This window comes from Maniola hyperantus, chromosome 8 (genome assembly GCF_902806685.2).
Source record: "Maniola hyperantus chromosome 8, iAphHyp1.2, whole genome shotgun sequence".
NCBI lineage: Eukaryota > Metazoa > Arthropoda > Insecta > Lepidoptera > Nymphalidae > Maniola > Maniola hyperantus.
This window is the reverse complement of record NC_048543.1, coordinates 15,187,893-15,215,231: the sequence shown is the minus strand read 5'-3', so window position 1 is coordinate 15,215,231 and position 27,339 is coordinate 15,187,893. Positions and strand designations below refer to the sequence as shown.

The 27,339-nt window shown below is 40.0% G+C and overlaps 1 protein-coding gene across 1 annotated transcript; it reads right to left on the bottom strand.

Moving 5' to 3' along the window:
* Nucleotides 1-3,304: 3,304 nt before the first annotated feature.
* Nucleotides 3,305-17,756, bottom strand: LOC117984253 (uncharacterized). The gene is made up of 6 exons (XM_034970877.2): nt 17,715-17,756; nt 8,403-8,527; nt 7,561-7,684; nt 6,531-6,653; nt 4,693-4,926; nt 3,305-3,704 (listed from the first exon to the last, which is right to left on the bottom strand). The coding sequence occupies exons 1-6, from the start codon at nt 17,733-17,735 to the stop codon at nt 3,372-3,374; spliced, it is 960 nt and encodes a 319-aa protein (XP_034826768.1). The 5' UTR covers nt 17,736-17,756; the 3' UTR covers nt 3,305-3,371.
* Between the last annotated feature and the right edge of the window lie 9,583 nt (nt 17,757-27,339).

Here is a 27,339-nt window from a genome sequence, read left to right as displayed (position 1 = left end):
ATCATGCTATCACATTAATAACCATGTTATTATAAAAGTCAGCTCCCTAGTCGGAGGTCGGGGGTTCGATCCTGGGCACGCACCTCTAACTTTTCAGAGTTATGATATCATTTGCTTTAACGATGAAGGAAAACATCGCTAGGAAACCTGGATCCCTGAGAGTTCTCCATAATATTCTCAAAGGTGTGTAAAGGCTACCAATCCGCACTTGGCCAGCGTGGTAGACTATGGCCAAAACCCATCTCATTTCGAGAGGAGACCCGTGCTCTGTAGTGAGCTGGTCATGGGTTGATCATGATGATGATGATGATAAACAAGGTTATGAGCAGTAGCCCCGTAATTTTGCAAGCAGTTAAAAGTAAAACAATATGAATGACAAATGAGCGCATGCAATGTTTGCTATAGAAGCATTGTTTGGAACGCGTCGCCTCCATCCACGCAGTCTCACCCCTGTCGCGTCGCTAATGACGCAATACGCACATTATTACATCCATCTAATTGGAGCAAAAATTCAGTCGTCCTCGTCAACCGATAGACGTCTAGTAGACAAGTTTCTTGTAGAACCCTCGTAGCTTTAGTTTCATTACACAACAGTTCAGTAGTTTAGTTTTAGTACATTATCATATCAGTTCTCTCTGACTATCATCATGATCAACCCATCGCCGGCTCACTACAGAGCACGGGTCTCTTCTCAGAGTAAGAAGGGTTTTGGCCATAGTCTACCACGCTGGCCATGTGCGGATTGGTAGACTTCACACACTTTTGAGAACATTATGGAGAATTCTCAGGCATGCAGATTGCAGGTTTCCTCACGATGTTTTCCTTCACCGTTAAAGCAAGTGATATTTAATTACTTAAAACGCACATGGCTCCGAAAAGTTAGAGGTGCGTGCCCGGGATAGAACCCTGATTAGAAGGCGGACCTAACCACTAGGCTATCACAGCTTTTTTTCTCTTTCTATATCTCTGTGTGTCTGACTATATCCTCTTACAAATCCAAGAATTGACGATCAAAAAGTGTACAATTAGTACATACAGTCCGCGACAGGTTGAGATGTCAATCGGGGTATGAGGCGGGGGGCGCCCCGCATACCCGCACGTCATTCGCGCTCGCGCACTAGTTTCTGTTAGAGATTTTTCGCGCTCGCTTCGCTCGATTTGCAGAACTTTTAAGAAATCAGCGTATTCGCTCGGGCCTGTCGTTTTTTCAAAAACTGTCTTAGAAACCTTATAATGATCTTAAAATACCTATTTAGCGAGGTGTTACTCCTTCATTTTTTGACTCTCACTTTTCATGTTCAGGAAGTACCTACGCTGAAAAATCTTTTTTTCTTAATCTAAATTTCAATATACCAGACGGATAGACGGCGAGACGGATTGGACGAAACTACTTATATAAGGGTTCCTTGTTTCTCTGTGGAAACCTGAAAAGCTAATAGATCCTTTGGGTAAACTAACAGCTAAACTAATGATAAATCATATTGTCTGTTTGCGAATACAATAATTGTATTGCACGTTACACAATCTCATGTGAACCTACATATCTACTGCAGTCGGGTAACAGGCGATTGTTCCTAGTTTGTGGTCCATGGGAGCTTTACCCACGGCCTCTGGGCTTCGTTCGTAACAATGCAGGTGTAGTGTGGAGCCATTGTGTAACGTACATGGTGTATTACATATTTATGTAGACCGTATAAGTGTATAGTACTCGGGTAACGCAACCTTGAATATTTTTGTGTTGTCTCGAAAGTATATCACTGGACCACAGTATAAGGAAAGACAGTACTCCGACGCCTTTGATCTCATTTTTTTAGGGTTCCGTACCTCAAAAGGAAAAACGGAACTCTTATAGGTAGGCTTTGTTGTCTGTCTGTCTGTCCTCTGTCTGAGTGTCCGAACTTCGTCGAACCTCTGGTAGGTAGTGACATACTATCTCACTCGGTGACTGGACACTATGTAAAATTTGATGTTTGTCATCATCATCATCATCATCATCATCATTATCATCATCATCATCATCATCATCATCATCATCATCATCATCATCATCATCATCATCATCATCATCATCATCATCATTATCATCATCATCATCATCATCATCATGGTCAACCGATAGACGCCGTCATAAGGCTCTTGTAGGGACTTCTATGCGGACTTGCGCCGTTGTTTGTTTTGATATCATCTATCCACCTAGTGGTGCATATGCTAACAATGTGGTTTCCGATGTAACACCGGGGGACCTGTCAAAGAGGTTTCATTCAGAATATATTCACGCGTAGCTGAAATTCAGTTCAAAATTTTTGTGATTCCATAAAGAGCACTGAAGTTTTGAAACGTAAAATTTCAGCGTGTCTCCTAGAAAATGACAACTGCCTTAATTTTACTTACCTAGCTTAAATTGAATAAGTTTAAAATCTGATACTTATTTTTTCAAAATTAATTAAAAGTATTTGGAAGATTTCCCTCTTCTGGGGAACTATCTCTTTGTCCCACTGGTGCTGGAGACGATGGGCTGTTGGGGCAAGGAAGCGAAGGGTTTCGTACGCGACATCGGCCGTCCCCTAGGGGATATAGAGGTTGCGATCCGCGCTCTGGGGCCTACGTGCTCCAAAGGTTGTCCATCGCCATTCAGCGCGGCAATGGTGCCAGCTTAATGGGCACCTTTGGCTCAGGGGCAACCAGGGGCGTTTTTTTTGACGATGTTGGAAGATTGCGGCCATTACCTCGTAATGAAATAAAATCACACTTATTTATATTTTAAGTACTAAAATGGCATTTATATTTTTTTTTAAACATGTTTGGTCTAAATCTAAATATATTAAAAAGGTATGAGTAAAAGTTTTGATAAACTTGGAGATCATTACAAGCAAGCTAACACAATTTTGAAGCAATTTTTCTGTACGACAGCCATTTGAACAAAAGAGTAACTGTAAAATCTAGGTATAAATGTATATTCAATATATTATTAAGTTTTCCACGTTAAGAAAATAGTTTATCGTCAGAAATAGCTTTTGAAAAATCAGCTAACCAAAAATCTATTTAAGGTCAGTCGGCCTCGATAGATTTTTCATTACTTAAACCACGGAAATCTATATATTTAGTGAATTTAACATTCATCTCAAAGGTCATTGGTCAGTAACACTGTAGGTTAGTATGACTTTTTGTCAGCCCGTTGCGTTGGTTAGCTTTTTGGTCAGAGCATGAAGAGAGAGAGATTAGAAGTGAACTAAATATTTTGATGACTATTCTCTTAACATGATAGAACTATCTATAGCAATAAAAATGCAATGAAAAACGGATATATTAATTTAAGAAATTTGTTTAATTAACATACACTACATATTTACAATCGAATAATCGATATCGAACTAGAAGGAGCCGAATGTAATATCGTGGGTGGCTGCGGAACCTCCCTGTGGTAAGGAGTATTCCTTCAAGAGCTCGTCGAGCATGGAGAAAGGCTGTTGGCGAGGTTGCTGTTGGAATTGGTTTGCTGAGGGGAATCGTTGAGGACTAGTGTTGTAATCTTGGCCGAAGTCCGCTAGGGTCTGTTTCGGAGAGAAATGTTGTGGTCGAGGTGCTGGCCTGAAGTCCTGTGTAGGCCTGTTCTGTTGTCTGGGTTGTTGAGGCTCAGGGTTGAAGAAGCTCTCCCGGGAGGGTTCAGCTGCAGGGGCGGGGGCGGCTCCGGCGAAGAAGGCGGGCTGAGGAAGATGAAGACATTTTTGTAAAATATGTGGACCCGATTTTTTTAATTTGTGTAAATTTTACGTGATTTCCTTTAAATAAGTGGTAATTATTTTCTCCAGAAGGATAAGCGCAAATAATTAAATTTGACAATATTTCTTCATAAACAAAGCCTATAGGAAATAATGTAGGTACATTAAGTGAATTAGGTACGGAACCAGGACTGGCACTGCTATTGTGGTTGAGAATGTGGATTGTACCTACTGTTGTTGACTGTACTAGTTCACTCTGTACTCAATGTCAAGTCATCATCATGATCAACCCAACGGGTCTCCTCTCACAGTGAGAAGGGTTTGGCCATAGTCTACCACGCTGGCCATGTGCGGATTGGTAGACTTCACACACGTTTGAGAACATTATGGAGAACTCTCAGGCATGCAGGTTTCCTCACGATGTTTTCCTTCATCGTTCAAGCAAGTGATATTTAATTTTTAAAACGCACATAACTTCGAAAAGTTAGAGGTGCGTACCCGGGATTGAACTCCTGAGCTCCGATTAGAAGGCGGACGTCCTAACCACTAGGCTATCACAGCTTATACATCGGACATCCTAACTACTAGGGTCTAGGCTACACAATGTCAGTAAATAACCAAACGTTATATAAAAATAACAAGCTGTGGTAGCCTAGTGGTTAGGACGTCCGCCTTCCGCCGAGGTCGGGGGTTCGATCCCGGGCACGCACCTGTAACTTTTCGGAGCTATGTGCGTTTTTAAGTAATTAAAATATCACTTGCTTTAACGGTGAAGGAAAACATCGTGCGGAAACCTGCATGCCTGAGAGTTTTCCATAATGTTCTCAAGGGTGTGTGAAGACTGCCAATCCGCACTTGGCCAGCGTGGTAGACTGTGGCCAAAACCCTTCTCACTCTGATAGGAGACCTGTGCTCTGTAGTGAGCCGGTAATGGGTTGGTCATAATGATGATGATGATATAAAAATAGCTTACCCTAGGTGGTGTAGGAGCAGACTGTTGAGGTGGGGGCCTGTATTGTTGTTGTGGTTGAGGGTTTGGCCTGTACTGCTGTTGAGGTTGAGGCGCTGGCCTGTGCTGTTGCTGGGGTTGTGGGGCGCGGTAGGGTTGCGGGGTGGGACGGGGCGCGGGTCGGGGTGTGGGGGCGGGATCTTCGTAGTCGTAGTCTACGGGCGCAGGCTCCCGGTATTGGGAGCGGCCGCCTTGGTTCTGTAATGAAGAATGAATAAATGATAAATTCAGTAATAATGTAAAACATAGTAAATTATTCAACATGGGCGTAATACAACGGGCTCTACGGGCAGCGGCACGCGCAGCTCGCAGTCACAACCGCGTCGCGTGCGCGAACTGATTCCCTTGAAAAAGGACCCCGGATGGGTTCGAAACTAGTCAGGCTAACGTCGACTAAATACGTGAGTAAAGCCGTTGACAAATCTTATAAATATATTAAAGGAAAAGGTGACTGACTGACTGACTGACTGACTGACTGACTGACTGACTGATCTATCAACGCACAGCTCAAACTACTGGACGGATCACGCTGAAATTCGGCATGCAGATAGCTATTATGACGTAGGCATCCGCTAAGAAAGGATCTTTGAAAATTCAACCCCCAAGGGGGTGAAATAGGGCTTTGAAATTTGTGTAGTCTACGCGGACAAAGTCGCGAGCATAAGCTAGTATTATATATAATACAATGTCCTACGTTACGGCAGCTGGGATAAATCCCAAGCGTAACGGGGGATTTTAGAGTAACTCCCGAGTGCAGTAGCGAGGTGTTGCATCTAAAATCCAAAGTAACGCGCGGGGTTCGGACAGCATTACCCGCGGTCAATAGAATAGAATAGAATAGAATAGAATGTTTTTTTATTCATGTAAACTTTTTAAAAGTGCTTATGAATAGTCAGGTAGTTTTAATTTACCACAATACTTTTCACACCTCGCGAGACAATAACATCAAAATCTTCGTATGCTTAAATAGCTAGATACATACCTACCTATCTGTCTCACGTGTGGACGCGTCGATGAGTTTGGGGGAAGCGACGGCGATGCCCTCTCCAGTGGCCTGTACCCGTAGTACAAGATTTTACGTCTCACCAAACGAAACCAAATTCGAGAGTCGAAATACTTCCGCGTTACAGTAAACTGGATCTTAAATGCCTTGTTTTAAAGCTCAAGTTTGTCTACACTTCTACAGCCAGCGCTCCAAGCGGAAACATTGCGAAATTAAAATCAGTGGCATTGAATATTTGACTTCAATTCAAGGCTGTTTAGGTCCATTTTACTGTAACGCGGAAATATTTCGACTCTCGAATTTGGTTTCGTTTGGTGAGACGTAAAATCTTGTACTACGGGTACTGGAAGCCGTACTTGTTCACAGTATAAGCCTGCGGCCCTACCGCGGTTGTTTGACAGCTACAATGTCACGATCGCAATCATCTCTGATTGGTTAATGCTCGCTCACTATTGGCTACAATGCATTGTTGCAACAAGAATCGCACAAATTCAGCCAATCAGAACAATTGAGATTGTAATAATGATTGATGCAGGTTTTAGACAATCGCCCTGCTGTTTACCTTGCTCGGCCTGAGTCCCTCCTCGCGTGTGGATTCATCGACGAGGGTGGGGGAGCGACGGTGATGCCCTCTCCAGTGGCCTGGAAGCCGTCCTTGTTCACAGTATAAGCCTGTTTACCTTGCTCGGCCTGAGTCCCTCCTCGCGTGTGGACTCATCGACGAGGGTGGGGGGAGCGACGGTGATGCCCTCTCCAGTGGCCTGGAAGCCGTACTTGTTCACAGTATAAGCCTGTTTACCTTGCTCGGCCTGAGTCCCTCCTCGCGTGTGGACTCATCGACGAGGGTGGGGGGAGCGACGGTGATGCCCTCTCCCGCGGGCTGGAAGCCGTACTTGTTGGCTCCGTACTCGATCACGCGGACCTGGAATAAAACACCAGTTCTTCATCAGATAAGTGAAGCAAAGACTAACATTTTGGTCACAACTTGCAACATAAATGTGCTCTATGTACGGATGTAGTAAGACACCGCACACCACTCGCGCGGCTTCTTACTTTCCTATTAGCTCTTTTCGATGGACAGGGTATTTAACAAGTTAGACAATTTTTTTTAAACAGGGTGTAATTAGAACACTAGCGAAAACTTAGCGCTATATAATAAGTCAATGACTCAAAGACAATCCAATACCAATAAACATTAGCCTACTTGTAGTTTTTTAGTGATTTAGTATTTTTCAAATCCGCAATGTATAGCGTGCAAAACTCGGGATCAATGCCACGCCTGCGACGCGGCCCGCGCCACCTATCTGCGCAACATTCGTTGACCTCTAGCGTCAGTCAGATGTTTCATTAGCAATACATTGCACACTTTTGAAAAATACAGGATTTTATATTTTATTTTCGCGTTTTTTGTGGTGATCATCAGTACTGTCACCTGTCTTCGTTTTTGCTAGCGTTATAATAACACCCTGTATAGTTTTTTTTTTATAGATATAGCGAGCAAACGAGCAGGCGGGTCACCTGATGTTAAGTAATTACCGCCGCCCATGAACATTTGCAGCACCAGAGAAGCCGCCGATGCGTTGCCGGCCTTTTAGGAATTTGTTGGTCCGCCCCTTGAATAACCCCATGTTATAATCTAGTGGGAACACCGCCGATGGGAGTTGGTTCCACAGTTTGCACGTGCGTGGAAAGAAGGATCTGGCGCAGCGGACGGTCGACGGACGGATAAGTCTTTTTATTATATAACATGGACTCAACATTGACCATAGATGAAAGAAGAAGATAGATGGAGCATAGCTATAGACAGAGTAGATGTGGGGTTGACTGACCTTGCCGGTGTCATCTTTGTACCCGTACTTGCCCTTGACCTCTCCGGTGGGCGACTTGGTCTCGATCTTGAAGGAGCCGTCACCCGACTCATAGCCGTATGTATATGAGCCGTCTTCGTTGTGCCTGGAACCATGGACAAAATATTTCTAAATAAAATATTTATCGTGCAAAATGTCGAAAAAATACGACTGTAGCACGGAACCCTCCGTGCGCGAGACCTGTGGCTCTACCGCGGTTGTTTGACAGCTACAATGTCACGATCGCAATCATCTCTGATTGGTTAATGCTCGCTCACTATTGGCCACAATGCATTGTTGCAACAAGAATCGCACAAATTCAGCCAATCAGAACAATTGAGATTGTTATAATGATTGATGCAGGTTTTAGACAATCGCCCTACTGACTCGCACTTGGCCGGGATTTTAATTTATAGACTAGCGCTTGGCTGTAATCAGACTTGCTGGAAGGTGATGATGCAGCCTAAGATGGAACGCATTGCCTAGAAGATGTCTATTAAATCTTGACTTACCCATAGTACCTACCCATATTAAAAATATAGGAAAAACTGATGGTGGGAGGGCGGACATGAGGAAGCAAATCGCTTCGTACACGGTGTCCATAGAATTTCGACTACGTACGGGTACGGGTGCAGACCTTGGCGATGCCTTGCGGTATGATAGTAGAAAGGTGAAGGAGGAACCAAGGCAAAAAATTCTTGGGCACACTTTCCGAAATATATCGTGTAGAATACAAAACAAATAGACGGGAAACTTTACATCGATGTTCCAACTTTGAATTGACCAGCGCTTTGTCACCAATGATTGTATAAGAGTGGTCTCACCTGTTGATCTGTTTAAGAATGGCCACAGGAGGGGCGTATGTGCTCTTCGGCTCGGACGGGATGTAACGCGGCGCGCGCTCTTCTTGGTATTGCGCGTGTGCGCACGCGCACAGTGCCAGAATTGCCTGCAACCACATCACAAAAAAGATTAAGTATAATATTACTAGCTGATGCCCGCAACTTCGTCCGCGTGGATTTCCATTTACAAGAACTCTTTGATTTTCTGGGATCATAAAAAGTAGCATATGTGTTAATCCAGGGTATAATCTATCTCCATTCCAAAATTCATCCAAATCCGTTCTGCCGTTTTTGCGTGATTGAGTAACAAACATCCACACTTTCACATTTATAATAAGTATTAGTAGGATTTTTATTGATTCGATTATAATATTCTCAGCCCTTGACTGCGTCTTACCTGCAAGTTACTAGGTAGGTAGTGAGTAGTGACAATTCTTTGGATGATTTAAAAAATTTATTTGATCTGTCAGAAATGATTTATTGAAGGTACTTAATTTAATAAAATCGATATTTGATTCATTCGTTGTTAATACGATCTGTTGCTAGAAGGCCTAAGCAACTTAACACTGTACCAAATTTCATCAAAATCGGTAAAACTCTTGGGCCGTAAAAGCTAGCAGACAGACAGATAGACACATTTTCACATTTATAATATTTTGTATCGCAGTTTTGCGTTAGCATGGAGGATAAACAATTTATAGTGAAAAGCAGAAACGCAGTTTTTCATAATTTCCGTACTTTTGACTGATTTGCCAACATAATAGGTTTAAATAGACTATTTCGTTCATAAAAGTCTGGTAACAAGAAATGTTTAGTAACATTGCACGCATTATGAACACTCGGCGTCGTACAGAGCTACAAAAAAGTGCGAGTCGGACTCGCACACGAAGGGTTCCGTTCGTACAATCTAAATATATTAAACGAAAAGGTGACTGACTGACTGACTGATCTATCAACCCACATCTCAAACTACTGGGCGAATCGAGCTGAAATTTATATACATATAGATAGCTATAATGACGGAAAAATCCATTCCTTAGCGGATGTCTACATCTGAAAGGATTTTTGAAAATTCATCCCCAAGGGGGTAAAATAGGTGGTCGAAATTTGTGTAGTCCACGAGGATCAAGTCGTGGGCATAAGCTAGTTAATAAAAAAATTGTGATGTAAACACAAATTCACGGTTTCCGATTGGTCCCTTTATCTACTTGTGCTATAAGATATTGCTATCTGCCCAATTTCACGATTCTATATTCCGTTTTGATTCCGTTGACTCTTGATATACAGACAGATAACGAGTGATCCTATAAAGTTTCCTTTATTTCTTTAAGAGGTACGGAACCCTAAAAATGGACTATTACTTTATGTTTACGACAAATCCACGTAAATAATATCGTAATAATAACATAAACGCCTTTTAGAGCATGTTCAATTACACAACGAGAAATGACCTTGGTACATTCTTGGTAGAGAATTACGAAAATAATAATTTTTGTTTAGAAAAATGCCGCTTTGGCACGTGGTGGAGACGTGGGCTCAATGCTTAGGAGGTGGCGATTTACTTGGTTTTGATTCAAAATTAAGTAGGTAGTTTTTTTAACATTAAAAAATGAAAATGAGAAGAAGGAACTTAAACAATCCTATTCGATGAGGAATAAAATGGCTTAGCGTAACTAAATCAGAAATACAAATCTATAGATGCTCGTAAAGATTTTAAATGGAAATTAATAAATACCAACATTATTATAATAGTACTACAACAAGATCAAAAGAGTTAATAAACATTAGCTGAATTGTTACCAACGCGTAAAATTTAAATACTCACGCGCGATTTAACTTTTTGTGTCAAATTTCACGTCAAAAGGATGATTTTAGAACCGTACTTTTGACATGTCAGTTGGACTATTGAGTTAAAATGGCGCGTGAGATGTCTTTTTGACGGATTATATTTTGTTTCTAAATCAGGTTAAATCATTCAGAAGTGGTTCACATAGCATCATCGAAATAGCCTGCTGGCTGTCATTTGATTATATTTTGTAATATGTCGTATAAAGTCTTATTAGTTTACTCTAGTTTATTTCTATATTACGTACGATGATCATTGGTTCTTTATAAGGACAAAAAATTCAAACGAATGTTGCTCGAAAAAGGCAATAGAGGATAATAGAATATCTGTCTGTGTATTCCGCTTACATCTTACACCATTCGTTTTAGATGTTACGCATTGATGCATTTACGTGTCAAACCGTTTTCTGTTCTATTTCGTTATGATATCGTGAACAAATCAAGCACTCGACAAGTCGACATATCATAATATGGGTTCAATAACCACTTACAACTTTTTAGGTAAGTAAGTAATATTTTATAAGGAAAATTAAATATTTTCCTTCCTTCCTTCCTTCCTTCCTTTAGTTTTTTTTATCATGCTCGCCCGACTTCATACATAGGTACACACATGTGTAGAACCAAAAGATATTTTTTACTTTGTATTGATTTTGGAAGTCGGTCGGCTTAGGAGTTCAGTGCCTTGCAGCATCAGGATTGAGAAGTTGGGATCCGAAGTTCAGTGATGTAGTCGTTGTTTGGTACCTACAATATTAACTCACTATGAACACTTCCTAAATCTTGACAAATTAGGTGGACAGTGACCCTGCAGCATCAGGATTAAGGAGTTTGATTCAGAAAATTTTATGGGACAACCACGGAAGCTTCGTTCGTCTATTGATACAGATAGGCCGTGAAAAGATATTTCGTAGCTAACTTTCGTACTTCATCATCATCATCTCATCATCAACCAATAGACGTCCACTGCTGGACATAGGTTTCTTGTAGGGACTTCCACACGCCACGGTCTTGCGCCGCCTGGATCCAGCGGCTCCCTGCGACTCGTCTGATGTCGTCCGTCCACCTAGTGGGGGTCTTCCAACGCTGCGTCTTCCGGTGCGAGGTCGCCATTCCAGCACCTTGGGACCCCAACGTCTATCGGTTGTACGAACTATGTGCCCTGCCCATTGCCACTTCAGCTTCGCAACCCGTTGAGCTATGTCGGTTACTCTAGTTCTCTACGGATCTCCTCATTTCTGATTTGATCACGTAGAGAAACTTCAAGCATCGCTGAGAGCTGAGAGCTGATGCTCCAATCATAGATGGAGAGTCATCGCCCGCTGAGTGACTCTGAGCTTTCTTATGAGGCCCATAGTTAGCGACCATGTCTCGGATCCATATGTCATCACTGGCAACACGCACTGTTCGAAGACTTTGGTCTTCAAGCACTGAGGAATTTTGGACAAGAACTTTCGTACTTAGTATGGATAAAGCGGCCACTTTGCGAATTTATAAATGTATTTTTTGCCGATTCCGTGTTCCGGTTGATATGCGTCGAAATCGAATCAATTACAGGCCTTTGTCTGTCGGTGTGTGTAATTTGCACAAAGGGCGGCAAATCGGAAAGTAGACTGGTTAGAGGCCACGGCCCGGTCCGCCCGGTTGCTGGTGGCCACATGCACGTCATGTACAGGACATGTCTCAAGACACGTGAACAAAACAGCCTGCTTGCACGTGATAGTTTTTAACATTGCGTTTGGCTACAATTACGTCTGATGTAAATGAATGATGATGTATAATCGTCAGTAAAGTATCGACCGTTCGTGAAATCAGAGGCGCGCCGGGTCTAAGGGGGCGCCGAGCGCCCTCTAATGAGACACCTCCAAAGATGCGGCGATGCCGGCGCTCTCAAAAATCCTGCGCTCGTGTTATGGCCGATGCCGTCATCATTTAGAATCATCATTTAAAATTGCACCATTTGCATCCGAATTTCCGTTTGAAAATATAACTGTTAGTATTCCATTTTGACTCTGCTCCTACTAGACTAGAGGGCGCCAGGGTACTGGTTGCACACGGGCGCCACAAGGGCTAGAGATGCCTCTGCGTGAAATTATAGGAACTCAGGCACAACGCACAGCTGATGAGTTGGGGTGCAGTCAACTTTGTGTGTTTGAAAGCTAAGTTTAAGGGGCGTAGAAATTTGTGCCTCAATTTTATAGGTTCGATTGTTCGTTTCTGAAGGAGTAGATACTTAACCAAAAGTCATCGTGGCATTCAAAACTCTGTAACGTATGGCAACAAAGCTTTTGATTTTAATTCTAGATAAACTTGACTTGGTAAGTGGTTTTTATTTGAAATCTACATTATTCTACTGTAAATACAAGCAAGTGTCTTAGTGCCCTATCTCTATGGAAGGTGTCTCACCTGTGGCCCTACCGCGGTTGTTTGACAGCTACAATGTCACGATCGCAATCATCTGCTCGCTCACTATTGGCCACAATGCATTGTTGCAACAAGAATCGCACAAATTCAGCCAATCAGAACAATTGAGATTGTAATAATGATTGATGCAGGTTTTAGACAATCGCCCTGCTGGTGTCCGCTTAGTTACTTAGCTTACATATACCAGTACATACATTTAGTTGGTAGCGCGACCTGGTTGTGCCACAACTGGTGTCCTAGTGAGATAGTGCCCTTAGACTAGGGAGTACCAGTATTACAAATGGTTGAGTCGGTACCAATGAAGTAGAAATTTGAAGGGAACGTCCTACAAATAAAGAACGGATGGCGACATTATGCTTCACGTAGTATGCTGTACGGTACTCGGTAGTGCAGGGCGGAGTGGAATTACACCTGTCCAACTGTAATGCGTCTACTGATTCGTGCCCGAGATCGAACTCCTGACGAAAAGACCGATGTCTTAACCACTAGGCTATCACCGCAATAATGACCGCAATGTGTGATTTGATATGTAGGTAATTGGTTGAGTTGATCATCGCAATGAGTTGAGTTCTATATTATCCTAATCCTAACCCTTATCCTAATTCCTAATCCTACTAATATTATTAATGTGAAAGTGTGGATGTTTGTTACTCAATCACGCAAAAACGGCAGAACGGATTAAGATGAAATTTGGAATGGAGATAGATTACACCCTGAATTAACACATAGTCTACTTTTTATGCCGGAAAATCAAAGAGTTCCCGCAGGACTTTGGAAAGCGTAAATCCACCCGGACGAAGTCGCGGGCATCAGCTAGTTCCTTTATAATCTTAATCTAAATATATAAAAGGAAAAGGTGACTGACTGACTGACTGACTGACTGATCTATCAACGCACAGCTCAAACTACTGGACGGATCGGGCTGAAATTTGGCATGCAGATAGCTTTTATGACGTAGGCATCCGCTAAGAAAGGATTTTTGAAAATTCGACCCCTAAGGGGGTGAAATAGGGGTTTGAAATTTGTGTAGTCCACGCGGACGAAGTCGCGAGCATAAGCTAGTTACAAATATAAGCAAGTGTCTTGGACTTGGGAATACCATTATTCCAAATGGTAGAGTCGATATCAATGAAGTCAAATATCGAAGGTGCTACAGATAAAGCACGGATGGCGACACAGTATCACGTTCCCGGTAGTGCGGTAGTGCGGTAGTGCGGTAGGTGCAGGCGGGTGTGAAATTACATCCTTCCAGCTGTAATGCGTCTACACCCTACATCACGAATGCACATTACCTACTTACTCATTTACATATTACACACTAGCTGTTGCCCGCTTTAGGTTTTTAAAAATTATAATATGAGAACTCTTTGATTTTCCGGAATAAAAAATAGCCTATGTCACTCTCCAGGTCTTTAATTATACTCATGCAAAAAATCATGTTGATCGGTTGCTCCGTTGCGACGTGATTGAAGGACAAACCAACAAACTAATAAACCAACAAACAAACACACTTTCGCATTTATAAAATACTAGCTTATGCTCGCGACTTCGTCCGCGTGGACTACACAAATTTCAAACCCCTATTTCACCCCCTTAGGGGTTGAATTTTCAAAAATCCTTTCTTAGCGGATGCCTACGTCATAATAGCTATCTGCATGCCAAATTTCAGCCCGATTCGTCCAATAGTTTGGTTTGCGCTGTGCGTTGATAGATCAGTCAGTCAGTCAGTCACCTTTTTCTTTTATATATTTACACTAGCTGATGCCCGCGACTTCGTACGCGTGGATTTAGGTTTTTAAAAATCCTGTGGGAACTCTTAAATTTTCCGGGATAAAAAGTACCCTATGTCCTTCCCCGGGTTGCAAGCTACCTCTGTACCAAATTTCGTCAAAATCGGTTGAACGGTTAAGCCGTAAAAAGCTAGCAGACAGACAGACAGACACACTTTCGCATTTATAATATTAGTATGGATTTGATTTAATGTTTAGTTGTAAATTCAAGTAGGTACCTACTTTTAAACCTAGTTTGCACGATTACAAGATTACGTGGCACGTGGTCCGAGTCAGGTAGAACCTGCCCTATAAATAATTCGTAAACATGGTTTCATTGAAGGCTACCACTTAAGTAGTTCTTTTTTCCTTAATATTTGTCTGACATGAATTTGACTTCTTGGACATGAAATTAGCTTTAATTCCGTATACTTTTTGATTCAATCTAACGATGGATTTTTTAAGTATACCTTTTCTGGTATAAGTAGGTTATCAAGCCTACCCTATAGGATCAATTTAATTTGAATTTTGAAGCCTCAATAGCTCAACCGATAAAGGAGTGGACTGAAAACCGAAAGGTTCAAAACGCCCATTGCACTATTCAATTTTTTTTCAATTTTTTTAGTTTTCTGTAAGTGCTTCAAATAAACTAAAAAATCTTTTGTCTAAAATATGAAAATGTTGTTTCAGCGAGTTGTATTGTATCTTTAATTAATTGAATTGAATTTTTTTATCCAAGATTCTATCTTTTCTGGTATAAGTATTATCAAGCCTGATTTTGATTAAGTACCTACTATTTGTTTTTATGAATCAGCTCATCTTAGATCTTAATTTTTTTTATATTTTTTATATAGAATATTAGCCATGTTAAATGACTAATATTCCCCTTTCCTCTCCAACTAAGCGTCAGGCTTGTGCTAGGAGTAGGTACGACAATAGTGCAACGGGCGGGGTTTGAACCGTCGACCTTTCGGTTTTCAGTCCACTCCTTTACCGGTTGAGTTATTGAGGCTTAAATGCGTAGAAAAAGATCTGATGAGAATGGGAAACTAGAGAAAGCAGAAGAAGGACCTCGAGAAATGGAAGAAAATTGGAAGAAGAGTAGATCAGGATCCACAAATAGTTAGGTATAGACTGTCATCTTCATCATGATCAACCTATCTCCGGCCCACTACTGAGTACGAATCGAAGGGCTTAACCCTTCTCATTCTTAGAGGAAATTCGTGCTCAGTGGCTTTAGTCTGTCACGCTCGGCCAGTGCGGATTGGCAGACTGTATATGGGTGGCATAAGCTGTGATAGCCTAGTGGTTAGGACGTCCGCCTTCTAATCGGAGGTCGGGGTTTCAATCCCGAGCACGCACCTCTAACTTTTCGGATTAAAGTGCGTTTTAAGTAATTAAATATCACTTGCTTTAACGGTGAAGGAAAACGTGAGGAAACTTGCATGTCTGAGAGTTCTCCATAATGTTCTCAAAGGTGTGTGAAGATTACCAATCCGCACATGGCCAGCGTGTTAGACTATGGCCAAAACCCTTCTCACTCTGAGAGGAGACCCGTGCTCTGTAGTGAGCCGGCGATGGGTTACTAAAATAAACAGGTGTGATGGACGAATGGATCTAGTCGCACGATAACGGTTCCTTTTTGACAACTTTGGTACGGAACCCTGAAAACGACCTCAGAATGAAATTCCAGTCCACCCATTCGATATCGCGCGGCTTTATCGAAAATATTAAATATTTATTACTTGTAATAAGGCCACGTAACTAGACCTTCTAGCTATCAAAGCAGTAATTGAAATAGTTTCATTGGAACTTGAGCGAAACCACAGAATTCAGAATAGCTATAGAAGCCTTGATGTTTGTCTGACTGTCATGTCTGTCAAGACCCGCAAGGAAATCAAAACCTACTTACTTCGCGTTGACCCAGAATCTAGAAATTGTTATTCGAAGCCTAGCATTTGTGGTTACCCTACATCACAAAAAAAACTAAAAAGTGTTATTTCTTGTACCTACGTCGGTACGGAACACTTCGTGTATGAGTTCGACTCGCACTTGACTGGTTTTTCACATAATTATCAAAGCTCGCGTCACAAAAGTTATAAACTTAGATGGCCTAAGGCTGAGATCTATAGAGCGCACTTTGACTTTGCTCAGACAAGATTGAGTTAAAACGAGACAGGTTTATGTGAGAGATCTGTCTTGTTTTAACTCTGTCTTAAGTCTAAGCAAAGTCAGAGTGCGCTCTATAGATCTCACCCTAATAGGAAACTAGATTTCAAGGCACGTCTCTACATCTCAAAATGATTCCTTGAAAAAAAAAAGCAACTACCAGCAGCGATATGATAATATTCTACATCAATCACTACCCATTTTGGTTTTCGTGACACCAAGTAAGTACCACCTTGCAATCCAAAAAAATCCAATATGGCGGACGGTCATACGAAATGTCAAAGTCGTAGTTATGTTTTAATAACAACCTGTATCAGATAATGGATCTAATTAAAAAAGACATTGCCACCGCACCTTGGTACACTTCCATTATCACAGACAAAGAACACGCTCACTATCACTTATCATGCTATTACGATGTTATCACATCACACACAATCGTTGCTTAGCGAAAGTTCACTTGTTATAGTTTAAAAACACGAACCATAAAGCACTCATTATGTAACACGTTAATTGATAATATAAATTAATATCTAATTTAATAAACATAATATCTATTCCTGAAAAATAAACAATTTTTCAACTGAAAATTAGGAAATGAAAGGTACTTATTTCGAATCCAAAATTCAAATAGATGGCCTTATTATTTTTTCATTCGTACTTAATCGAAATTTTTTCAGTAAAATAAATAAAATCTCAAAAAAATATATTATTTGAAATATTAGTTTAGTATTACCTATTATTCAAATATTAAAAAAAATATAGATAGGTACCTAAAAAAAAAGCAATAAGAGCTGCAAAAATAGTAGGTCGATATAGTACCTATGTATAGTAATAGTAATATGACTTCCAGCAAAAAAGCCGTACATGTGGTTTCAGCTGGAGTTCTTAAAATTTTTGGTAAAATTTTCGTATTTTTTTTGATTAAATTAAAAAATAATAATATTCAAATTAATTATCGAAATAAAATTAAGTAAACTACTCAATTTATTATTTAAATGGCCGATTCTTCAAGATTCCTATCACTTCCTGGTTCCTGAACGGAAAAAATTAAAAAAAAAAGTAAAATTTAGGACAAATTGCAACGTACCAATCGCGTTATCACCGTCATGTCGACAAGTCGGAGGCGCGGCGCAGGCGCAGGCCCCTTTTATACCTTTCGGTCTCGCCTTTCACTGATTTTAGTTTTATTTATTTTACAGGGGATGCTGTCTCCATGCGGATCCTTTTATCCCGGGTTATCCTTGCGGGTTAACCTAGGGGGTGTTTATTGGTTGCCAAATAAGCGCTTGACTGTAAACATGCTGTAAACTCAAAGATGGTAGGTAACTGACGCAACCGATGATGATAAGTATGATTCATACTCGCAATGTTTTTAGGGTTCCGTATTCGAATGGAGCCAACGGGACCCTATTACTAAGCTTCCTCTGTCCATTCGTCCGTCCTTCCATCCGTCTGTCTGTCAGCGGGCTGTATCTCATGAACCACAATAGCTAGAGACCTGAAATTTTCTATTGCCGCTACAACTAATACTAAAAATTTTCAATATGGTCACCATGAAAATTAAAAAAAAGAGTATATCTTGTACGATGGAACGAATTCCTTCGTGTGCGAGCCTAACTCGCACTTGAACGAATTTGTAATTTTTTTCTTGGGTAGTAGAAAATCCCCATGGATGTAATTGCTCGACTTCACTGATGTTCCCTCGGTGACATACGGACTAAAACATCCTGCCTTCTCTGGCCGTCCTGCCCGGTACAGCAATGCGCAAACCACCAGGAAAGGGGCTGTCCAATCAGTCTTCTTTCGCCTTTTTACCTGGACCATTCATTGTTCACACGGCTTATTATTGACTGCAGTGTTTTTGTACACTTTTTCCATCCCTTTTCACTGTTCAGCTTCTATGTGTGGCACCAGACTGCTTTTTGTGACAGTATCTCCGCAATAGTAACCTGGAACGGATAAGGTAAGAATAACAATAAACAAAAAAAATGGAAGTTGTTTTCGTCAGTTTATTAGAGCTACTGAATCCCTGATCGCTATGGTACGATTGCTACGTACCAGAACGCTAAACCACCTAGTAATACAGCTTTAGTGGTGGTTACTATAACCGCGACCTAAGCCAGTTCCTTCAAAGTAATTTCGGACTCAAATTTGTAACATAAGGAAAGGATTTTCAATCCTAGTAAAAAGTTGTAGTGACTTGCCTGCTTAACTAAATACTGATGAACAGTAAATGACCGTCTCCCTCGAAGAACAGCTGAAAAATATTTACTCTTTACTTTTGATTAAAAACGAAAACAACTAGAGTAACAACATTACAGGTTTGTTTTTTGTTCTCTTTAAACTCTGATTTCGTAAATGTCAATGCGAACTTTTGGAATAGTATAAGATTACTTATTGTGTTAATAATAAATCTTTTAATGCTTATTTTAAATACCAACTTCGGGAAGGAGATATACAATAGGGATGAAGATGGGTGTTCCCACAGGATTTTCAAGAACCTAAATCAACGCGCACGAAGTCGCGAGCATCATCTAATTGGTGACATTTCTAAAAATTTCTTCTTATTTCTTACGTTATAGAAAGAACCTAAGTACTTATGCGCAAAAGTCGAAGCCCCTAGCTCCAACAGTTTGAAAAAAATATTCACTAATCATTATTATTAATATTCACAAAAACGTATAACGGATAAAATTAAATTAAATTTCTACTTTTCTCTTAGAAATCGCACATAATATATAATCACTTGCTGAAGTGCTTGTTAAATACATAGTGTTTGAACGAGTTCTTGATCTTGCATGATAAGAAGTAGGATGTTTATATGTATATTACGTACTAGCTGATGCGCGACCGGCTTTAAAATAGGTAAATCGGACGCATCAATCAACATTGCAAGTGCATTCAAATCATAGAGTAACGTGATTAGGAGACCACCGACGACGCTTATCGTATTAGAATTGATGCTAATAAAGTTATTATAGTCATAGAATTCCGTAGCATAACAGTGCGACCTTTTCTAATTTAGAAAAACTCAATTTTTTCCTTTGAAGCCTTTTTTTTCCGTGAGGAAAATCCATTATGGATACCCCTGGCCACGGGGGAGCACGATGGTTATGTCGAATACCTACCTACCATCCAAAATCCTCACGAAGTTCCTCACTGCTGACGAAAGAGCACGATGGTTCGGTAACTGCTCGTTACTCGGCCTTGGTCCGCCGAAGCATTATCAGCATCAGTAAGCGTAACATGTTACCTATTCTGAATAAATAATTTGACTTTGCTATGGGACATTACGTGCCCCTAAACACTGTTAGAGGTATGCAGGAATCACAGTATGCCAACCAACTTAAGGACCAAACTGTGAGCAACGGACCGCCTCTTGTCCATCATCCATAGTTCCTCTTGGAAACCAGCAGGGCGATTGTCTAAACCCTGCATCAATCATTATTTCAATCTCAATTGTTCTGATTGGCTGAATTTGTGCGATTCTTGTTGCAACAATGCATTGTAGCCAATAGTGAGCGAGCATTAACCAATCAGAGATGATTGCGATCGTGACATTGTAGCTGTCAAACAACCGCGGTAGGGCCACTGAGCTCGCGGGGAGGGCGATTCCCTAACCACGTTATATTGTTGTATCTGTCGTAGCGGAACCAGAGTGAAGGCCGTAGCTCAACGGGTTACCAAGTTTAAGTGACAATGGGCAGGGCACATAGTTCGAAAAACCGGTAAACCAAAGTGCTAGAATGGTGCCCTCGCATCGGAAAGCACGTGCGTTGGAAGACCCCCCTACTAGGTGGACAGACGACATCAAACGAGTTGTAAGGAGCCGCTGCATCCAGGCGGCGCAAGACCGTCGCGAGTGGAAGTCAAGGGAAACCCCTACAAGAGACCTCGGTCCCGCAGTGGAACGTCTATCGGTTAACAATGATGATGATGATGATGATGATCCCACATCAGCTTTCAGTAGTGGGGAGTGATGTAATTGAACTGGTTTACTAATTCAAAAAACATCATCCTTAAAAATTTCTTACAAGCACTTCACAACATACTAGGTATAGAGGGTGTAACAAGAACGCTGGCAAAAAAGGTAACAGGTGATATACTATAAATAATAAATAAATAAAAAAAAAATTTATTCATGTAAACTTTTTACAAGTGTTTATGAATAGTCAGGTAGTTTTAATTTACCACTGGTTCGGAACGCCGTTCCCACCGAGAAGAACCAGCAAGAAACTCGGCGGTTGCTCTTTTTAATTTTTCAATTTACAATGTTATTATACCGAACTATACAAGCCATTGCAGCCCCGTGCATTGCTGGAGCGAGTCAAATCCAAGCTTTTTTATCGTTTACATAGTCTGCGACTGTATAATATGCTTTTTTTAGGAGCATACTTTTAACTTTACTTTTACTGATGATTACTTATATGATACCATAAAAAAATCTTTAATTTTGTAAAAGATTACGATAGCAAATAAAACACCTGACTGACGCTAGAGGTCTACGAACGTTGCGTAAGTAGACCACTCGGAGTCAATGCCGCGTCGTAGAGGTTGATCCGTGTTTTGCACGCGCATTGCGGGTTTGAAAGATACTAAATCACCAAAACTACAAAATGAGGCAAATGGTTATTGGTATTGGATTGTATTTAGGTAGTATAACAATAATGCTAATTGTTTTTGTAAGGCTTCTGGTATAAAAATAACACCCTGTATACAAATTAGTTGAGAAAGATACCCTTGATATTAAATCCAATAAATGTCATGTATCTACAGAAAGATCTAAAAGTGCGTTAGGAATGATAGCAAGGACACTGGTCTAGACCGCTAAACTAAGTACATCGAACAACACAACCTAAATTGAAATGCCTAAATATTTTTATTGTCTTTTAACCTAGGTCGGTTTGTTACTAACGGCTGAAAATAATAATACCTACCTACTCATAGATCCTATAGATCCTATCTGTAATCTAAATATATAAAAGGAAAAGGTGACTGACTGACTGATCTATTAATGCACAGCTCAAACTACTGGACGGATCGGGCTGAAATTCGGCATGCATATAGCTATTATGACGTTGGCATCCACTAAGAAAGAATTTTTGAAAATTCAACCCCTAAGGGGGTGAAATAGGGGTTTGAAATTTGTGTAGTCCACGCGGACGAAGTCACGAGAATAAGTTAGTCTTTTAATAAGATTGTTTTTTGGATATAAATTTTACGGTTTTGTATAGTCCGTAATCGAAGTTTTTTTAACAACCAAGTGGCTAAATAACTTAAAGCTACGAGGGTGTCACACGCGCCCTAGTCTGAGAAGAAAACCATTACAAACTTAGGCAGTCATTACTCCGTAACAATAAAAAGGACTGAGGTTATATTATTATCCTGAAGCGATATGTATAGGTAACTATGAAACCACTACTTAGACTTTTTTTACTTTTGGTTGTTAGCGTGACTTTCGAGGTCAGTGCTTTATAAACTCTTACGTTGGGTTAGTAAGTTTTAATGCTTTAAAATGGGATGAAAAAACTTACAAACCTTACCTAAACCCTTTTTTTCTTACGTTTATTGTGGGTACCTCTTTATAGTTTAATGATAATAATTTATGAATAACCTAAGGTAAAACGATTTTTTCTTACTGTTTTAAAAAATAGAATGATGTGTAGAATGAAGAAATGGCTGATAAAAGGAAATTCGGATCCTTCTAGTATAGCGAATAATTTTGCTGTGTTTTTCGATATTCAGTGAATTTATTATTTACTAGATGATGCCCGCGACTTTAAGTGATCTGCGTGGGTTTAAGTTTTTAAAAATCCCGTGAGAACTCTTTGATTATCCGGTATAAAAAGTATTTAAGTAATATTAGTATGGAAGTATGGATTATAAATGCAAAAGTGTGTCTGTCTACCTGCTAGCCTTTCACTGCCCAATAGTTTAACCGATTTTGATGAAATTTGGTACAAAGTTAGCTTACATCCCGGAGAACGGATCCCTTTTATACCTGAAAATTAAAGAGTTCCTACGGGATTTTTAAAAATCTCAACCATCATCTAGTTGTAAATAAAAATATTATTTAGTTGTACATGGAAAGATCCCAAAGAAATCAGAACGGGAGGTGTCCCTACTGGTAGCTTGACCCGGGTGACATAACACTCGGTCGAATGCAGTTGACATTCTGATTAATTGCACATTTGCTAGTTGCTACTCTTTGTTTTTGATTTTAGTGGACCCAGTGACACTCGCAGCATCAAGACGAATCTACGAAGTAGTACTTAGAAATTCTTTGGACGAATCATATGATATTAAAACTACCTACATATTATGCAAATATGTAGGTAGTTTTAAAGTAAATATAAAATTATATTAGCTTTTCTTCATCTAGCAATTAACATTTTCATACAAATTATAAAAAGACGCGTAAAATGCAGCCTTCGGTGTGTTATTAGGACAGACGCGATTTGACATTTGAGAATATTTATTGCGGTTTTTGGGAAATTGCAAAATAAGTACGACCGATATCCAGCATATGTGATTTACTTCTAAGTAGCCGATATAAATGTGTTATTTACCTAAAACTTTTTAACTTTATTGAAATTGTTGCAGTAAAACTTATAGCCTAACTAGCTTTATCTAATTTATACCTACAAATCACACCCGCTTGGAATGGTGCCAAGAATACTGGCTGCGTTACCGCACTGGACAGTCAGGCTGATCATAATTTGCTCGAATAAAAAAAAACCGGTCCAGTGCGAGACAGACTCGCGTACCGAGAGGGTTTCGTACCTACTACAGTCGTATTTTTTCGACGTTTTGCACGATAAATTAAAAAACTATTATGCATAAAAGAAATAAAATCTGTTTTAGAATGCTCAGGTAAAGCCCTTTCATATGATATCCCACTTGATATAGTTATCTTACTTCGAAAATTGAAAATACTAATTATTAGTTCATGACCACAATTTTTTTTTTGTGTGTGATGTAACCCTAAATTCGCGGTTTCAATGATTACAATGTAGCAGTAAATGAGAGGGGCTCTCGGTAGGTACCTACTGCGGCGACCTTAACTATCAAGAATGTTGATCCGAGGTGGACCAGTTAGATCTTTCCTATGCGCTCATTATTCATTTTTACTCTACTTATTCAAAATCAGCATGATCAGCCCGTCGCGTCGCGTCGCCAGCCACTACTAAGCACGGGGCTCTTCTCAGATGGTAGGTAATTCAGTTAAGTCATAGTCTGCCACAAGCCAACAAACCAATATACCAACAAACAAAGACACTTTCGCATTTATAATATGGGTCCAAATTCCGAAAGGTCATACCTCATAATTGAAAGCTTTTAACTATTATAAAAAGCAATAGGTATGATTTTGATTCTAATAATAGGTTTGATTGCCAAGTATTGAATTTGTATAATGATGTACCTAGAGTAGTTAAAACTAAAGAATACGAGGATTCTAAGCGCGCCATCTGAAAAGAAGCCCACAACAAACTCAGCCGCGTTTTCTTATAGATAATGCTTACCTTTACTACTTATTTACGAATTACGATAATATAAGTATCAATAGGGCTCTTGCCACCATAGACATTTCTTCGCTCATTGAGCCCACAGGGATTAATCGAGATGATGGCAAGAGACCTGATGGATTGACGCTGGTTCCCTGGGAACGGGGACGGGCGCTAATGTGGGACGCAACTTGCGTTGACACATTGGCCCCGTTTCATATTACAGAGGCAGCATCAACACCGACAGCCGCAGCAGAAACAGCTGAAAACGGCAAGCGGCGCATATATGCCTCTCTTATCGAGAGTTACATTTTTGTTTCGTTTGCCGTGGAGACCGTGGGCCATCGAGTCTTAGTCCTAAAAAAAATTACGAGATATTTCACCGCGATGCCTCATCTGGTGACAAAAGAGCTGGCTCATTTTTTGGGCAACGGATCAGCCTGACTGTCCAGCGCGAAAATGCAGCCAGTATTCTTGGCACCATCCCACGCGGGCATGATTTGTATAGTAATTAGATAAGGCTAGCTTTAAGTTTGATTTTAGTATCAATAGGTAATGTATAAAATATCTCAAAAAATAAAACTTATCGTGGTTTATATTGGCATCAATATAGCTCAAGTTTGTTTATGTACAGGAAGTGATATTTCTGTACAACTCCGGCGAGCTTTGCGACTCTTAAATTTTGTGGTTAATATAGAGTAAGAAAACCAAGAGCGTATTAAAATAATAATTAGATAAGTACACGACTACTTTCAGTCACCATAAAAAAATTAAGGGCAACGAGGGACAGGAAATATTTTGATGTTTTAAATGTGCAATCGGACTTTTTTATTTAATCTAACAAAGTTAATAAAGTTTAAGCCTTGCCATTCAGCAAGGTATTTGGGCACAATGGCTATAAATGACCATTTAGACGGCGTATATTTTTGTAAATATTTTTTTTTAGTGATAGCTAAGTTTTTTCTACATGTAAATATACTTATATACTTTTGTTTTGTATTTAAGTAGTGTTAAAATATGGAGAGTGATATTTGATTGAAGTGAATAAAAAAACAATGTAACAAAGTTTGTTTTGAAAACACCTCACGCGTGACAACGCAGCGCGATATGTCATGTAAGTAGGTACTTTAGCTCAATATTTTGGACCTATTTTTTATGAATATTTTAAGAAACGCGATTTAAATTTTTTAAACAGCAGAAAATGTATCAAATTCTTTTTTATGTTACTTATCTAATTAAAAACTAGTGTTGTATGGTATGGTAGAGATTCGATAAATATTTTTATTGTATTATAATATGTACTTAGTCATAAGGTAGACTTGTAAAGGATAATAATTACTTAATTACGTACATATCTACTCTTAAAACCAAAGCTATGAGAGTTGCTAACGTGCTCTGGTCAGAGAAAAATCAAACACCCGTGACTGCTTCGGCAAGTATTTCGTTGGTAATGGTGGTACGTCTTATATCCGTCTGTAGGATGGAAGATATCGCTATGATACAATTCATCGAGGCTAAGCCGTGAAAAGGTAACAGACAGACATATTTTTTACTAGCTCGCGACTCGTCCGGGACTGAACAAATTTCAAACCTCTATTTCACTCTCTTAGGGGTTGATTTTCAAAAATCCTTTCTTAGCGGATGCTTACGTCATAATAGCTATCTGCATGCCAAATTTCAGCCCGATCCGTCCAGTAGTTTGAGCTGTGCGTTGTTAGATCAGTCAGTCAGTCAGTCACCTTTTCGTTTGATAAATTTAGATTTCGCATTTATTTGTATGGATATCTCTGTATAAAAGTGCTCTACACAGAGCAATGTACGGGCGTGGCGTAGAGGCGAGACGAATGATCAGGTAATGAGCCTTTTGGAGGTCTACAGCTTACGACTCTGACCTTAACATATGAAATAGAATAGACAAATATTCCATTGCCGCATAGAAACTGATTCGTTGCCATCCTCAGCAACCGATAGTGGAGGGTCTGCCGACGCTGCGCTTTCCTATGAGGTCCCTGTGAGGTCGTGATTCCAGCACCTCGAGACCCCAATGACTATTAGTTCTTCGCAACCCGTAGAGCTATGTCGGCTGTTTGGATATCTACAGATCTCCTCATTTCTGATTTGATTATGTAGAGAAACTTCGAACATAGGTAATTCTACTGCTGAGCGACTCTGACGGCGATTACGCACTGCATTTCCGTCATCTGAGTTCTATCCGTCATCCGTGAGAATACCAGCGATTATCTACGACATAATATGACCATAAGCTCCCATACAAAACAAAAAGGAATGTATTTTCACGGACTCGGATCGGATCAGTGCGTAACCGGCGCCGTGAGGTTTCTTATGTACTACAAAATATATCTATGTATATATTGTAAATTGTAGCAAGTCACATTTAGTTTTAATGTTCGAGTTCTCCTTGTCTAATTAATATAGTTTGATATTTGAAAATGCTTGCTTGCAAAAACATTTAGGTAGGTATCTAACCTATTCGATATGCAATGAAAAGAACTTTCATTAAAAAGAAGGTAGAGACAAGTATTTCTACGACATATCTATAGGTAAGTATCAATAAGTATCGAACGTAGCTTAGGCTGAAAATAATTTATCTTGGATTCGGACGGTCTGTCTGTGGACGTAGCCCGAGACATTGGTCAGACCAAATAAAAGAAGCTATCGACACACATATCTGCGATGCAATCCACGCGACAAGAAACAGAGGGAAACGGAAAAAAATAAGAAAGATTGTATCTAAGGGGAGCTACGACCCTCAAAATTAAGAGAACGACGCAGAAAGAAGAAGACCGTGGCGTGTGGAAGTCCCTATAAGAGATCTATGCCCAGCAGTGGACATCTATCGGTTGTTAATAATGATGATCATGAAATCAAAAGTTTTTTTGCCACTGGGCCACTCTTGTATAATCGCTTGCCCAAATATATAATTGAGACGCGAGAACTTCCTATATTTAAGATAAAATTGAAAAAACTATTTTTAGAAAAGACATATTACTCGATTAATGATTACCTTGTAGAGAAATTTTAGTTTTATTTTAATTTTTGACATTTGTAAAACTATTATTTAAATTTGTATTTTTTTGTGACTAAGTATTTAATTTGACTAATTTTATCAAAACTATGTAGGTACACGTTGTTAGGTATATCATAAGTCATAACATATTGCATGCTAATAGGCAGAATTTGGCTGTA